The 14,395-nt window shown below is 38.4% G+C and overlaps 1 protein-coding gene across 4 annotated transcripts in view; it reads left to right on the top strand.

The window, feature by feature from the left end:
* NALCN (sodium leak channel, non-selective) overlaps positions 1–14,395 on the top strand; it is a 303,765-nt gene that overhangs the window by 229,265 nt on the left and 60,105 nt on the right. For all 4 annotated transcript variants that reach the window (XM_032881092.1, XM_032881089.1, XM_032881090.1 and 1 more), the window contains one exon: positions 10,869–10,942. In XM_032881092.1, the coding sequence (XP_032736983.1) occupies positions 10,869–10,942 (74 nt within the window). The remainder of the gene's footprint in view (positions 1–10,868; positions 10,943–14,395) is intronic.

A 14,395-nucleotide genomic window follows, 5' to 3' on the forward strand; every position in this document is an offset into this window, starting at 1 on the left:
ATTTATTTGACAGAGAGAGATCACAAGTGGGCGGAGAGGCAGGCAGAGAGAGAGAGAGAGAGAGAGAGAGGAGGAAGCAGGCTCCCGGCAGAGCAGAGAGCCTGATGTGGGACTCGATCCCAGGACCCTGAGATCATGACCTGAGCTGAAGGCAGAAGCTTAACCACTGAGCCACCCAGGTGCCCCTGATGTGTATTTCTTGAGGGCCTTCGTATGCGAACCATGTCCAGGGGTCGGGTAATAAACACGTTTTGCTGCTTTCAATCAACGTGAGAGGAGGAATTTGCATATTTTGTTGTGCAGTCACTTTGGGTTTGGGATTATCAGTGATCTGCTTGCATTTCCTTAAGTGTCCATCCACTGAAGGTCAAAAGTTAATGCGTCTTAGGATCGCGCATCTTCTATAGATAATGGGGAAGGCTTTTAACCACAAGTCTTCAGTGCTGTTTTCAAAACAGGTGTCAGAGCTCTGAATTTGCAGCTAATCCTATCTGTGAAATTGTTGCTCTACTGTTTCAACGTTCTTCTTTCTGGAATCCAGTTGGACTCCTAAGTGATACTTTCCATTAAGCGTATTGCCAGTCTCAGTGTGTCCAGTTTCGTTGGTGTTGGTGTTCTTGTTGTTTGAATCTGAAGGCCAAATGCAACTGAATCGTATTTGGAGAGCAAACACAGCTCCCTCGTATTATCTGAGTGCCTTGGATTTTAAATTCTCAAACAGCTGCATGGTTAAAAGCATCTGGCACTTTCTCTCAGAATCATAAATCCACTCATCTTTTTTTTTTTTTAATCTGGGCAGGTTTTCAGTCTTAGTCTTTCTGTTTATAGGAGCTGTAACCAGGAAATTCTGTGCTAGGTGTATATTAGAGAATACATTACAGCTTCTCACTGGTGAGCACCGGATAGGGAGCATATCTGTCTGTGAAGACACAGCTTCTCCCTCACCTTTTGCATCTTTGGTATCAGTATACTAGGCTAGCTGGTGTGTAAATTGTTGGAGATTTAGCTGAATCTCCAATGCCCCAAGCTTTAGCGACAAAAGCATTGCCATGCAATTCAAGCATAAATAAGTCAAGCCCATTAAGTTTCCAATCATTTAGTCTCAACTTTCACCAGGCTTTGCTATCTATTGCGTGAACTGATGCCTTTCAAAATGAGTAGTCCTCCTCTGTAATTTTTACCCAATTTGCATTTGTTATTTCAAGGATTCGCTCCATAAGAAAAAAAAAATGTAGAACAGAGAAGAGTCATCTTTAATATTAAGCGATGTATTTTCTCTTTAAATATATTTCAAAAACAAATCACAGGCAGGACTGGACAGTGGAGGACAATGTAATGGACAACCTTTTTGTATGAAGGTTATGATCTAGTGAAATTCACAGAAAAATAAAAAGATGTTTCACACACAGAGCAATGACCAACATGTGTAAATTACCCTGGAGTCCGAAGACTGTGTGTGTGTGCACGTGTGTGCGTGTGTGTGTGTGTACTTTTTTTATAGATTTTTTAACTTTTATGCCTGGTGTTTTTTCAGGGTTCAGAATTTGTAATGTTGAAATAACAAGATCAAAGATCTCAACCCATCATCTAAAACTGCCTTTCCACAAAACTCACATTCTAAGACATATTTCAAAGCTTCAAAACATGCTATTATTATGATATTCACCTTTGTGTACATTGTAACATGACCATTTTAATTTTGTTGCCACCTACGCTAATCACCTTTTAAAATTCTTTCTTTCCAAGCACAATGTCGATTTTATAAAAAGTTTATTTTATAGAAACATTCTGTTATACACATGATCTGTCATATTCACTTAGGGATTAGTCTTTGGTTCACAGGTGCATGAAAAATTAAAATACACTTGAATGACGTACCTACCACCTTCAACCTATGTAATTTTAAGTAATTGCTTATTTCCAATTATGACATTTTATGTGGGAGACTTATTCAATAAAGCAGCTAATTACAATAATTACACCACTCTTTTCTAGCAGAACTGACATTCATCAAGCCCTGTTCGTTGGACCAGGCTTTGTGGCCATATGTTTTTATAAATGTGTTTCCATTTATTATCAACCTGTTAATATTTTCAAAAAGAAAAATATGGCTCTCAAACTTTTTCTCAGTTACAAACGGAAATATATTGTTAACAACTCCAAATCAGAAAAAGTTAGTCAAATACTTAGAATATTTAAGATTTTCTGCCTCAACTATATACTAGCGCCTTCATTTTGAAGGAGGTTATCAGAGTGAAACTCTGGCTCCTCAGACTAGCACTGCAGCATCCCAAAGGAAGCTAGTATTTATTCTTTGACAGCTCTAGGCTGACTTGCAGACTGATGAATAAATTGAATTAATTATCTACTTAATTGAAAGTGGTTATGGATCCCAGATTTCAAGAAATTGGTAGACATAAAATATAAATACTCTTACCATACTAGCATTAATAGGTTAGAAAAGTTATTGATCTCCTTTAATGTTTCAGGGTCATTATTCTGAAAATCAGGTATGCATGTATATAGAACAAAGGAGAAACATGTCCAGTTAAGCTTTTGCATTAGAATTTGGGTTAAGAGGAAGTTTTATGTAGAAACCAAATCTTTCAAGTCAAGCAAACAACATTGTATCACAGTATAGTTTGGGAAAAAAAAAAATTTATACTGTTGAGCTTAGTACATTTTACATAAACATTGTGTTTAGCAACAAGATTTGAACACTGCCTGTGTACAATCGAGACTTCTAATTGTAATTCTTCAGTTTGCAATTTGGAGGACCAAAACAGCAGAATGCCTATGAATGTCAGACTTTTCACTTGTAAAAAAAGTTATAATAGTACCTACCTCTAAGGATTAATTTGAAAACTCAGTTTAAATTATGTATATAATACTTCAGCACATGATCAAAGAGCCAGGAAAATTAATAAGGATTTAGAAGATTTGTAATACACAGTTGACCAGCCTTCATTCAGCGACTAGAGAAAACACATTCAGATTGAGGGACATATAAACGATTTACAAGACACGGCCACTTATGAACACAAAAGAATTCTAAACATAAACCAAATCAGTATCCTAGAGAAGACATTTTTTGACCAAATTGTAATAAAATTAGAAACTAAATAACAACCACAAGAACACCAACACATTTCAAAATTTAAAAATCACTTCTTAATAATTTAGGGAGCATAGAAGAAACTGCATGGAAATAAAAAGTTTCTAGAACTGAAAACTAATGAACACCATATAGCTCAAACCTGTGAGAAGCAGCTAAAGGCATGTTTAGAGGGAAAATTATAGCTCTGAGTGCATATTTAGTAAAGGAATAAAGGCTGACAGTCATCCAAATATTTAACTCAAGAATTTATAAAAAGACTAACCAAGAAAACATGAAGACAGCAGAAAAAAAAATATCTAAAAGTAGATATTAATCAAACAGGCGGAAAAAAGCAATAAATGATATCAGTAAAGCAAAAATTTTGTTCTTTGAAAGGACAAATAAAAATGAGAAATCAGAGTGCCTGGGTGGCTCAGTGGGTTGAGCCTCTGCCTTCTGCTCAAGTCATGATCTCAGGATCCTCAGATTGAGGCCCGCATTGGGCTCTCTGCTCAGTGGGGAGCCTGCTTCCCCCTCTCGCTCTGTCTGCCTCTCTGCCTACTTGTGTTCTTCTGTCTGTCAGATAAATAAATAAAATCTTTTTTAAAAATGGTAGATCAAAATTCAACAAAAAAACAATCAAGGAGTCTTCTGGAATGATGACAGAGACATTGGCATAATTTTTTAATCTCCTTGAATTCCCACATGAAAATAAATGGAATACCTAGATAAAAACCAAAATGCATAGGCAACATTCACAACAAAATTACATAATTCACAAACCACAAGTCAAAAAGCAGGCGCAAACAAAGCAATAACCACATGATTTGCATGGTGACTTAGCCTGTTGGCGTTGCTATAACAAATATCCCAGGCTGGATGACTTAAACATAAGAATTTATCTCTCAGAGTTCTGAGGCTGGAAGGTCTCAGATTGCAGTGCCGGCAGATTTGGTATCTGGCTCCTCTTCTTGGTTCATAGATGGCTGCCTTCACATCATGTGTTCATGTGGCAGAAAGAAGATGGACTCTGTTCTCTTCCTCTTCTTATGAGGGCACAAATGCCATCATGGGGGCTCTAGCCTCATGGCCTCCTTTAAACCTGATTACCTGCAGGAAGCCCCACCTCCCAGTATCTTCATTTGCGGGGGGCGGGGGGGGGCTAGAGTTTCAACATATGAATTTGGGGATATAAAACATGGTGTGGGCGCCTGTGGGAAAAAAGCCAAGATGAATTACAGGCCTGTAAAGTCTTTGAGACCAGGAAAACACCTGCCTATCTCCATCCAGGAGTGGAAACAAAACTAAATAGGCCAGCGACAAGAGTGATGAAGGAAAAAATAGATCCAGATCAAATTGGTGGCGTCTGTTGTCCATAACAGAGCCAGGAAATCTCAGAAAGAAGGCTGCCATATGGATCATGATGTCAAAACAACAGAAGAAACAGCTCTGAAGCTAAGAGGAAATACTAAACAGCTCAGGAAAACGAATTGTGCATAAAAATGAGCAACAGAAATTTATCAAAGTCAAATTCCCTGCAAAAGTTGTAAGGAAAAAGGAATAAGGACCAGAATACTGTCCCAATAAAGAGTGAAAATTTACCATAAAGACATACCCACAGATGGCTCAATTTATAGCATACCACAGCAAAATGAGTGAAAAGACATACAGATTCCGTAAGACTAGAATAGCAGTAAAAGTAAGAAATTCCACGTAAGGTGCTAGAATTCAGGAAAGAAGTACAGCCAACTCTTGAACAACATGACTTTGAACTGTGTGCATCCACTCATATGCAATACAGTACTATAAATGTATTTTCCTTATGATTTTCTTAGCAACATTTTCTTTCCTCTAGCTTACTTTGTTGTAAGAATTCAGGGTAGAATATATATGGCATTCAAAATATGTGTTAATTGGCTATGTTATCAGTAACGCATCCTGTCAATAGTAGGCTATTAGAAGTTAAGTTTTGTTGGGGGGGGGTCAAAAGCTATATGCATATTTTCAACTAAGTGGGGTGTCAGTGCTCCTAACCCTGCATTGTTCAAGGGCCAACTGTATAAATAAAACAATGAAGACTGACTAGAAGGAACATAAAGTGATCCTATACATCAGATGATGCCTAAAGAAAACTAGAAAGTGAAGAAGAGACAATTTTAAGAAATCAAAGAGAAATGAAGAAAGAGATGAAAATGATTTGAAAGGAAATGACAAATGGAAGAAATTCAAAGAAGGTCCAACATCTACATTATAGGGGTTGTGGAAGAAGAAGACCAGAGCAAAAGCACAGAACAAGTATCAAAATTTTCTGAAATAGAAGATTTGAGGCTACACACTGAAGGGACACACCATGTAATTGAAATATTAATCACGAATGGCCAAAAATAGGATATATTCCAGACAAATTATAGGACCTTAAAAATACATATGTGTATTTATATATTATATATATATATATATAAACACCCCATATATATATTTATATATATATATATATAAAACACCCCATGTGTGTGTTTTATTACATAGATAAATATATATATATATGTTTTATTACATATATATTGAAAAAGGTATAACTTTTAGCTATAGAGAACAAACTGAGGGCTGCTGGGGGGATGGGTTAAATGCATGATGGGTATTCAGGAAGGCACTTGTGATGAGCACTGGGTGTTATGTGTAAATGATGAATAGTGATTCATCAAAAGCAGAATTTCTACTCCTAAAACCAATATTATGTTATATGTTAACTGGAATTTAAATAAAACTTGAAACCAAATAATAATAATAATAATAATGTAAAACAAATAGGCATCCAGCTCAAAATGAATAAATGATGTGTAAAGGAAAGAACATTAGTTTACCATCAGACTTTTTCGCAAGAATGTTTTATGTCAGGAGAAATTGGAGTCACATCTATAGGATACCCAAGAGAATATGTGAGACATGTTTTTTTAATATCCAGGAAAATGGACTCTCAAGTTTAAAGGGAAAAAAGAAAAACAACTTCTATTAAGATGTAGGAATGTAAACAACGTAAATGTAAGTAATGTTGTTCCTATGAGCCTTTCTCGAGGAAACTATGAGAACGCATGCTTCGGACAACCACAGTGAGTTCCAAAAATGACTCTACGACCTTGACATAAGAGCAGGTGGTAAACGTTCTTAAACAGTGGATGACTAACTATGACTACATGAGGATTAAAATGAAGAGAAAAATATGTAATAGCTATTTGCTCTGCCAGTATGAGTATAGTGCAAGTGTAGAAATAAGAGGAAAATGGGAAGACTATATTGAAATACTTTTTAAATATCCATTAACTATATTATGTTAGAATAGGTAGTGTAATTATAAGACTACTCTCCATGAAATGAGAAATAAAAATAAGTTATTATCAGATAGTCTAATGTGTGTCATCTTCTGTGTACTTGAAAATCAAGAGCCTTAATGTGGGGTTGGGAGAGGATGTAGATACAGAAGAGACACAGATGTCATATAGAAGAGATGTGGGAAATACCCTGTGTCCTGATTTAAGTTGAAAATATCAGAATAAACTCAGGCACAGGCCTCAAAACAGTGACCAACTCAGTAGCAATATCCCTAACATCTAAATTATGTTCTCGAAACCCAGTTTCTCAATAAATAAGCCAGGGCTTTGGGGAGAAAATTGTTCATATGGAATACAAAGCATATAGAAGACAAGCTTGGGATATCTTGCCATACCTAACAACAAGGAAACCTGGGCAAAGACTACTAGAGTCGGGGCAAAAAAAAACCCATAGGCCATCTTGAAAAAATTCCCAATGAGCAATTGGGATACTGTGATCTAACATGAAGGTAATGACTGTAATGAAATGAAACCAAATCTATGTAAATCCTTGAGTTCATAATGACATTTTAAAATTACTAATTGGGTGCCTTTCACAGGACAATAGAAAATCGATTAATTAAATAAAAATGAGTAAGTAAAGGTAAAGAGTCAACATGTACCCTACCTTTTCCACGTGAATTGTACTGCAGAGTAACCAAATAGTACAGGAAAGGAAGTCTTTTATTATGCAAGTATTTCAACTAATGAATGAGAAAGAAATGGCAATTTTATTCACTGAATGAATCCATGATCTAGACAACAAACATCAGTACTTTTAACATCACAAAAAGTGGAACAACAGGACATCACTTGCCTTGTGATGAAAGGCTATGCCACCACTTGTGGACTTGCCAGGGCAATCAGCTGTGAGCCTGATGAGACTCTGGGCCCAGCTGTCAATCAGCAGGAAGTCCAGAAGACAGAGGAATATGTGAACTATGCCAGGAGTGTGCACTGGGGAAAATCCAGACTCCCGGAAACTTCAGGTCACATGGCCCAGGTCCTTCAACAATGAGGGGGAAAGGGAGTACCTATGGATTAAAAGATGTCAAAGAAATTGCCAGAACATCAGCGAGATCTACCATTGCTGGGTCCTTTAGCTCCAAGTTATTCAACCACAAAGAGCTGCAAATTTGAACCTCCTGAATTTCACGTTAAAGTGCACCGTTCTAGAAACATTTTTTAAATTAAAATTTCAAGACAAAAAAAAATCTTCTCTGTATTGCTTGAACATTTACATTTATTTTTTGATCATTAATCCAGCCAGAGAATGGCTGTCTTCTGGAATTGGATGTATTAGGTTTAGAAACTAAAGAAAACCACCAAAAAGGCTTTTTTTTTTTTTTTTTTTTTTCCAGTGCAAACTCCCTGGGACGTCATCCATACCCCTCCTTTTAAGTCCCACGTATCTGACATGTTTATATCCAGAAGAAACCATTACTGACACCTTCCATAGCTGTAATTGAAAAGTTCAGATCTAAAATTACTTATCCCAAAATTGATTTCTGTATTCCTTGTTTTGATCAGTTCAGGTGACTGTCAGTATCCCTTGGAGCCAGAAGAGGGCACTGCAGAGCAATGTAGCTCTAAGGACTTGGGACTCGCAGACCTTGTCCTTTGCAGAAATGTGCAAAGCTTTACCGCAGAAAAAACACTGAAGGGATAGTAGATAATCGCTATAGGCCTTCTTTATTTACTAGAAAAAAAAAAAGAACAGATAAAATATATAACTGTCTAAATACATGTCCAGGCTATCAAATGTGCATAGATACAGATAGACATCTTAAAACTGGAGCTTGACCTGGGGGTCCTGAGTTCAAGTCCCATGTTGGGTATGGCACTTACTTTAAAAAAATCAGTCAGTCAATCTTGAGGCTGTATCTGAAGTTTTTCTATTACAGTATTTATTCTTTGGCCACTTCTGCTGTTACAGAAACAGTTCTCAAGGACTTCCTCGTACAGGTTAATAGTGTAATTTATTTGAGCCAGTTCAAGTTTTGAACAAAAGAGAGCCAGCAGCCCTTCGTAGGCAGTCGTAGGCAGCCCAGAAATAATAATTTTGGATCAATATAATAAATATTATTCATTTATTTGCAGTTTCTGCAGAGGTTTTTCTAACATGAAGTACACACCGCCTTTAGTGTCCGCTCTTCAGTTACTGGACAGGAGATAAGTGACTGAATTCAGACCATCACCTCACACCTCGCACCTCACACCTCACACCAAGGGAAAGATGACTAAGGCTTGTCAGTGTCCTTCAGAGATGAAATAAGAGCAGTGGAGTCCAGTCCTCTCCTAGAACCTGCTCTCTTGGGGCCCCTGTGACCTGGGCTTTTCCTGTGATTATGTGTGTGCTTAGGTATCAAAAGGCAAAAATGCAGCCATGATGGGATCCTTCTGCTGAGTCTTTGGTCTCTGAAAATGACTTTAAATAACATCCCTTGGGAGATGGGCTGTGAGCTCTAGGAGGTTAAATCAATGCCCAAAGTCACCTCCTCAGGGGAGAGGAGGAGACGGAAGAAAGTTTCACAATGCATCATGGTAAACAGCCTTTCTTGCACTACCCTGAAAATGTAATTTCTGGAAAATGCCATTCACTCTTAGCTCCTTGTCTGCATATGAATTTATTCTTCCAAGAGTTCTGGTGAATAATGAAACCAACCCAGTTTTTCATTATTGAGAAAATATGAGGGCACCATCTTTCCTCATATGAGGGTAATGGCCAATGGGTCCAATGATCCTTCCCTTAATGCAGATCTGCTGTGAAATATGAAAATTATAGTGTTGGTTCTGGTGCTCGTAGGTTGTCCGGTGTGACTGAGAAGACCAGTTTGCACCCACCGCTTCCTCTCTAGCTGTGGCCAGGTGGACACAGGGGTTGGCGGTACTGCCAACTTCTTTATAGGCTTATTTGTTTGTAGATTGGAGCTCTGTGACTTTGCACCTCAAGTCACTAACTTGTTCAAAAGAAAGTGGATGGTATGTTTTTACTGAATGCAGATGGTTCTATCTCCTGCTTATTTTTTCCTCCCTCAAATCTGTTAGAAACACAGTATGCCTTACACTGTTTCCTCCCCGTAGCTCAACACTTATGCAAATAGTCTGCCCCAGATTACTTTGCCCCATGCATGCATTTCCAACTACTGTTCTTGGCCCATACCCCCCCTTTGCTAGGGAAGACTTAATCATTTTTCAAGTCAGTGCAATTTCTATTCCTTCAATACGTCTTTGCTGACTATTTCAGACATGCGTATAGTCCTGTAGCCTTCTCATCTTTTCTACTGGACATATCATCTAGCACTTTACTGTCTACTTTTTACTGGTAGCCTCATGCATCATAGTCCTGCCTTTGTAACTAGGCTTTTCATTCTGGTAAGCTAGAATTCTGATTCCTGGCTAACCCATATCTCTAATAGCTACTAATAACATACTAAGTGCTTAGAAAATCTAACCTAATCTAGTTATCAAGATGACCGGGTTGTTGTCCGAGGATTACCTTTGGTCTGACCACTGAAGTTACACTTTCTAGTCGTTTGTTATTATGAATTTTCTTAGGATGGCATGTTTTCCTGTTCTCTCTCTGTCCTGTTCTTGTCCACTTTGGTTCTCAGTACATCTGTCACCCCTCTGATCCCGCAACCATCAAGAAGGACAGGGCTGGGTTTGGAGAATCTTCTGGTTTGTAGGCGGCATCCAGGACTTTGTTTTTCTTAGTGCTTTTCCCTGGAATAATTTCATCATCACCAACTAGGAAACAACCTTGAAAGCTCATCTCCTTGGTCTCCATGCCTGTAGGCAAAACAACTCTTTGAACTCATCATTCAGATTAGTATCGGGTCCCAGGCCAAGAACCTGAGCAGGTGTAAAGTGGCTTAGAGAACATTTTATTGGATGGTGGCAAGAAAGAGTCCGATATTTGTCTTAATGTTAAATTCTCTGGACACTGAAAAGCCTATTCAGATTAAGACGTTATAGCTGTGATGTGTGGCCCCACAAGCTTGTTTGCATTTCTGCCTACATAAAAGTAAAAACAGAAGATACAATTAAATGATGGAATCTGAGTGGCTGGGTGGTGCAGTCATTTGAGCATCCGACTCTTGGTTTTGGCTCTGGTGTGATCTTGGGGTCCTGAGACTGAGTCCTGCATTGGGCTCCACACCCAGCATGGAGTCTGCTTGAGAGCCTCTCTCCCTCTCCTGCCCCTCTTGCTTGTGCTCTCTCTCTAAATGAATAAATCTTTAAAAAAAATAAGTGATAGAATTAATCATATAATGGTGCTTTAGTGGAAAAAAATTTATGTTCAATGTTTTAATAGTGTTATCTGTTTTATGTATGTAATGATTTGTCAGCATATTATCCTTTTACATGCCAAAACTAAAGTCACACTTGTAATTTTTCAGCTTCGCAAGTCCGTTTTCAGCATCAGGGCAAGGAATCTTCTAGAAAAGGAGACTGCAGTCACTAAAATCTTAAGGTAACACCATTAAACATTGATACATATTTAAACACAAGTGGGATTACGTTAAACAAAGAAGAACTCTTTCTTTTTAATGAGCTAATTTTCTGAGATTCGACATACACTTTCCACTAGAAAGTAGATTTAGGTAACTGTTTACTTATAAATAATGTCAAACACAACATTAATATCTTTCCTAGAATAGTAACATTTTATTAGCTCAGTTGTGCATTTCTCTTTTTTTCATGCACTTACACATAAATTGTAAGTATAAACATTTACGAAAAAGATGAAAATTACTTATATTTATCTTGCATGTTTTATGTCTTCTCTGAAATCTGAAGGACAAATCACAAACTAAGGGGAAAATGATAAGACTGTGAGCTTTTTAGAAGTAACAATGACTTATTAATCTATTAAAAATAAATGTATTTAAAATCTGTAAGAATCGAAAGCACATCCATTTTAACATGCTTATAAAAACATGTAATTTTAATGCTACTTTCTTAAACCTGTCTGGATAAAGTATCCAAAAGAAACATCAACCTAGCCACTTAAGAGTATTTTAGAAGACTGTGTCATAATATGAAGTAATGTGATCTTTGTAAAAATGCATGAGCATTTGGAATGTAATTTTATTGGCAGACTTATTACATGGAAATGTTTAATCATACAACTAAATATGGGGGGGGCTGGAAGGAGAATGGCTGTCAAGGTGAATGGATGAATTTATACTGGGACGCTCCCTCCAACTTGTGCCGAGGGGAAGGGGATAGACTCTTCTTTTCTACTCTATGTCTCTTCCAGGAATAGGCATCCAAGTTTTTGCCAGTGTAACTCTATAACCTGGAAAACTGTAATGAGGGAATAAGGCTAATACATATGGGTTGAGAAACTATTTTGAGTTTACGACAGTACCCGAAATGCGTATGCCAAAAATGATTCTGACTAGTCAAGACAGTATTTTGTGTATTTATTCTTTTATTGGCTGACATTTCATGCATAGACACAAGTATGCATTGGAGTATCTTCTATGAGAAGAGAATAACCATTTCCGGGGCTTGTATATGGTCACCACAAAATATGATAAGATGAAAGGAAGAGGTCTGGTTGAAATAGAGAAAGGAAAACTTCTCAGCAAATGTGTAACACCCTGTGTCCCCATTTCAGTTTGCTTCCAACTGGCTCAACCCAGTTGCCATCAGATAACGGCATGGGGCCGGCCTTGAACACTGCGTGGTACTCCAGGGTCTTTATCAAGCTGCAACTACTATAGTAGACAGATTCCTGGCAGCATCAATCCTTAGCGTCTTGAAGACCCCCGCCCTGTTCACATAAGACAGCCCGTGTGCCGGTCCAGCCCCACAGCCGCACTCACAGGGAAGAGAATTCAGCTTCAAATCCATAACGACGCATGAGGGGAGTGTAATACTCTGGCCCATGTTCAGAGTCTGCCTGCCACATTCGGAACCAAAATGACATTGCTCACCTCCCCAGGATAACTGCTTTCCTGAATGTGCCTGGGGGTTCGCAGAGACTTTCACAGTGCAGACAGACAGGGATAGTTAGAAGAAGCCACTTCTAGAACCTCGATTCCCAATGAACTCTTTCTGAAGTTTGGTCTTCCAGTTTTCCTTTCCTGCCATCTTTTTCTTAGTCCCCTTCTAGTTTACAAAAGAAAGGTGAGGCTCTCGTCCTCCACACATAAGGAAAGTGAAACTGTGGTGCGTACTGATCAGGGCTGACAAACACAGGGACTGTTCCCACACAACTTTCTCCAGAAGGGCAACCCTTATTGTCTTATTGTCTATCCAGGTGACAAGTTTTTGGAAAACCTCTCTCCAAGAATTTATCTACCTCAGGGATAGGCCTTAGGAACAACACGCGTGTCTCAAGGGCCTGTGTTAACGTGTTATATGATTTGAAAAACAAAGTCAGACTTTTTCTCACAGATTTGGCTCATCGGCTTGACCCTGAAAGCTGACTTCCTGGTGCCCGAAGTCATAAAAGTGAATGCATTAGATGGATAAGACTCTCCAGTGTTTCCTCGGAGTCATATTGAAACGCAGATACGATAGTGCCAGAAATCACATCCTTTACTGCTAACTAACATTGTGAGGGTGAAATTCAGCTGTTGATTTTTAAATGTACGGCAGTGGTTTTAAAAACAGAAAATTTTAAAAAAGAGAGAAAGAGAGAAAATTTGTGGGCATGCCTGAGCCAAATTTTTAAGACCATCAGGGAACAGGGATGCCCTCAGACTTGCCCAATAATTGTGTAGTTTCAGGGGCACCCAGAGCCGTCAACATTTTATGATAGCCCAGAACACCACCAAATGAGAGGCATCTCCCTGGGATGTTGGAACTGTTACCCAGGCAATCTCAGGAAATAAGAGCTACAATAAGAAAAAAAAAATTAAGATTTTTTTTTTAATAATACAAATTTAATCTTTAGAAAAGCCATTTAGCTCTTTTCTCCTATGAAAATGGCTTCACTGTTGGTGCTACGTTAGTGTCTGCAAGAATTAAGGACAAGATGTCAAACTGATAGTTTCTTTGGGCGTCTTATCTTTCTTCACTCATAATATAGCAGTAGCCATATTATATATATTAATAATACAGTAATAATATCATACCCGCATTATAATGTAACCCATAAATAAGAAGGTCAGGAATAGATCAGGCCCACGTCTATGGGTCCGTGGACATTCTTCTCTGCTGTTTTCCAAGGAGCAACAAGAACTAAAAGAAAAGGAAAGAAGAAGGGATAAGAGAATTTAAAAGAAAGAAAAGGAGAACATTTACAGTCATCTCAGGGCAAATAGCCCTACACAAAATGGGGAAGAAGGAGAAGTTTCTACCATTCTTTCGGGGTATTCTCACTCCCTGGGGAGTCTCTCCTCCCTAGGCTCAGAACTCTCTTTGCTCCTTCAACTACAGTGTCCCTGGGTAAGTCAGAATTAGAAAGATGCTGTATGATGTCCATTACATGCGGAATCTAAAAAAGTCAAACTCATAGAAACAGAGTAGATTGGGGATTGCCAGACCCTGGGGTGTGGGGCAGATGGCTAGATGGTGATCAAAGGGTACATATTTTCAGTTTTAAGCTGAATAATTTGGGGACCTAATGTGTAGTCTCGTGACTCTAGTTAGCAAGTACTGTATCGCATACTGGAAACTTGAGAAGAGAGTGGATTATAAATGTTCTCACCACACACACAGAAAAATTCATAATTATGCAAAATGATGAATGTGTTCATTATCATCACTGTGGTGATCTTTTCACAATATATGCACACATCAGGGGCAGCTGGGTGGCTCTGTCAGTTAAGCGTTCAACTCTTGGTTTCGGCTTGGGTCATGATCTCAGGGTCATGAGATCGAGACCCGCATCAGGCTCTGTGCTCGGCAGGGAGTCTGCTTGAGATGCTCCCCCCCCACCCCTCCATCTTGTGTGCACACTCTCACTCTC

This window comes from Lontra canadensis, unplaced genomic scaffold (assembly GCF_010015895.1).
Source record: "Lontra canadensis isolate GAN:19392208 unplaced genomic scaffold, GSC_riverotter_1.0 scaffold73, whole genome shotgun sequence".
Lineage (NCBI taxonomy): Eukaryota > Metazoa > Chordata > Mammalia > Carnivora > Mustelidae > Lontra > Lontra canadensis.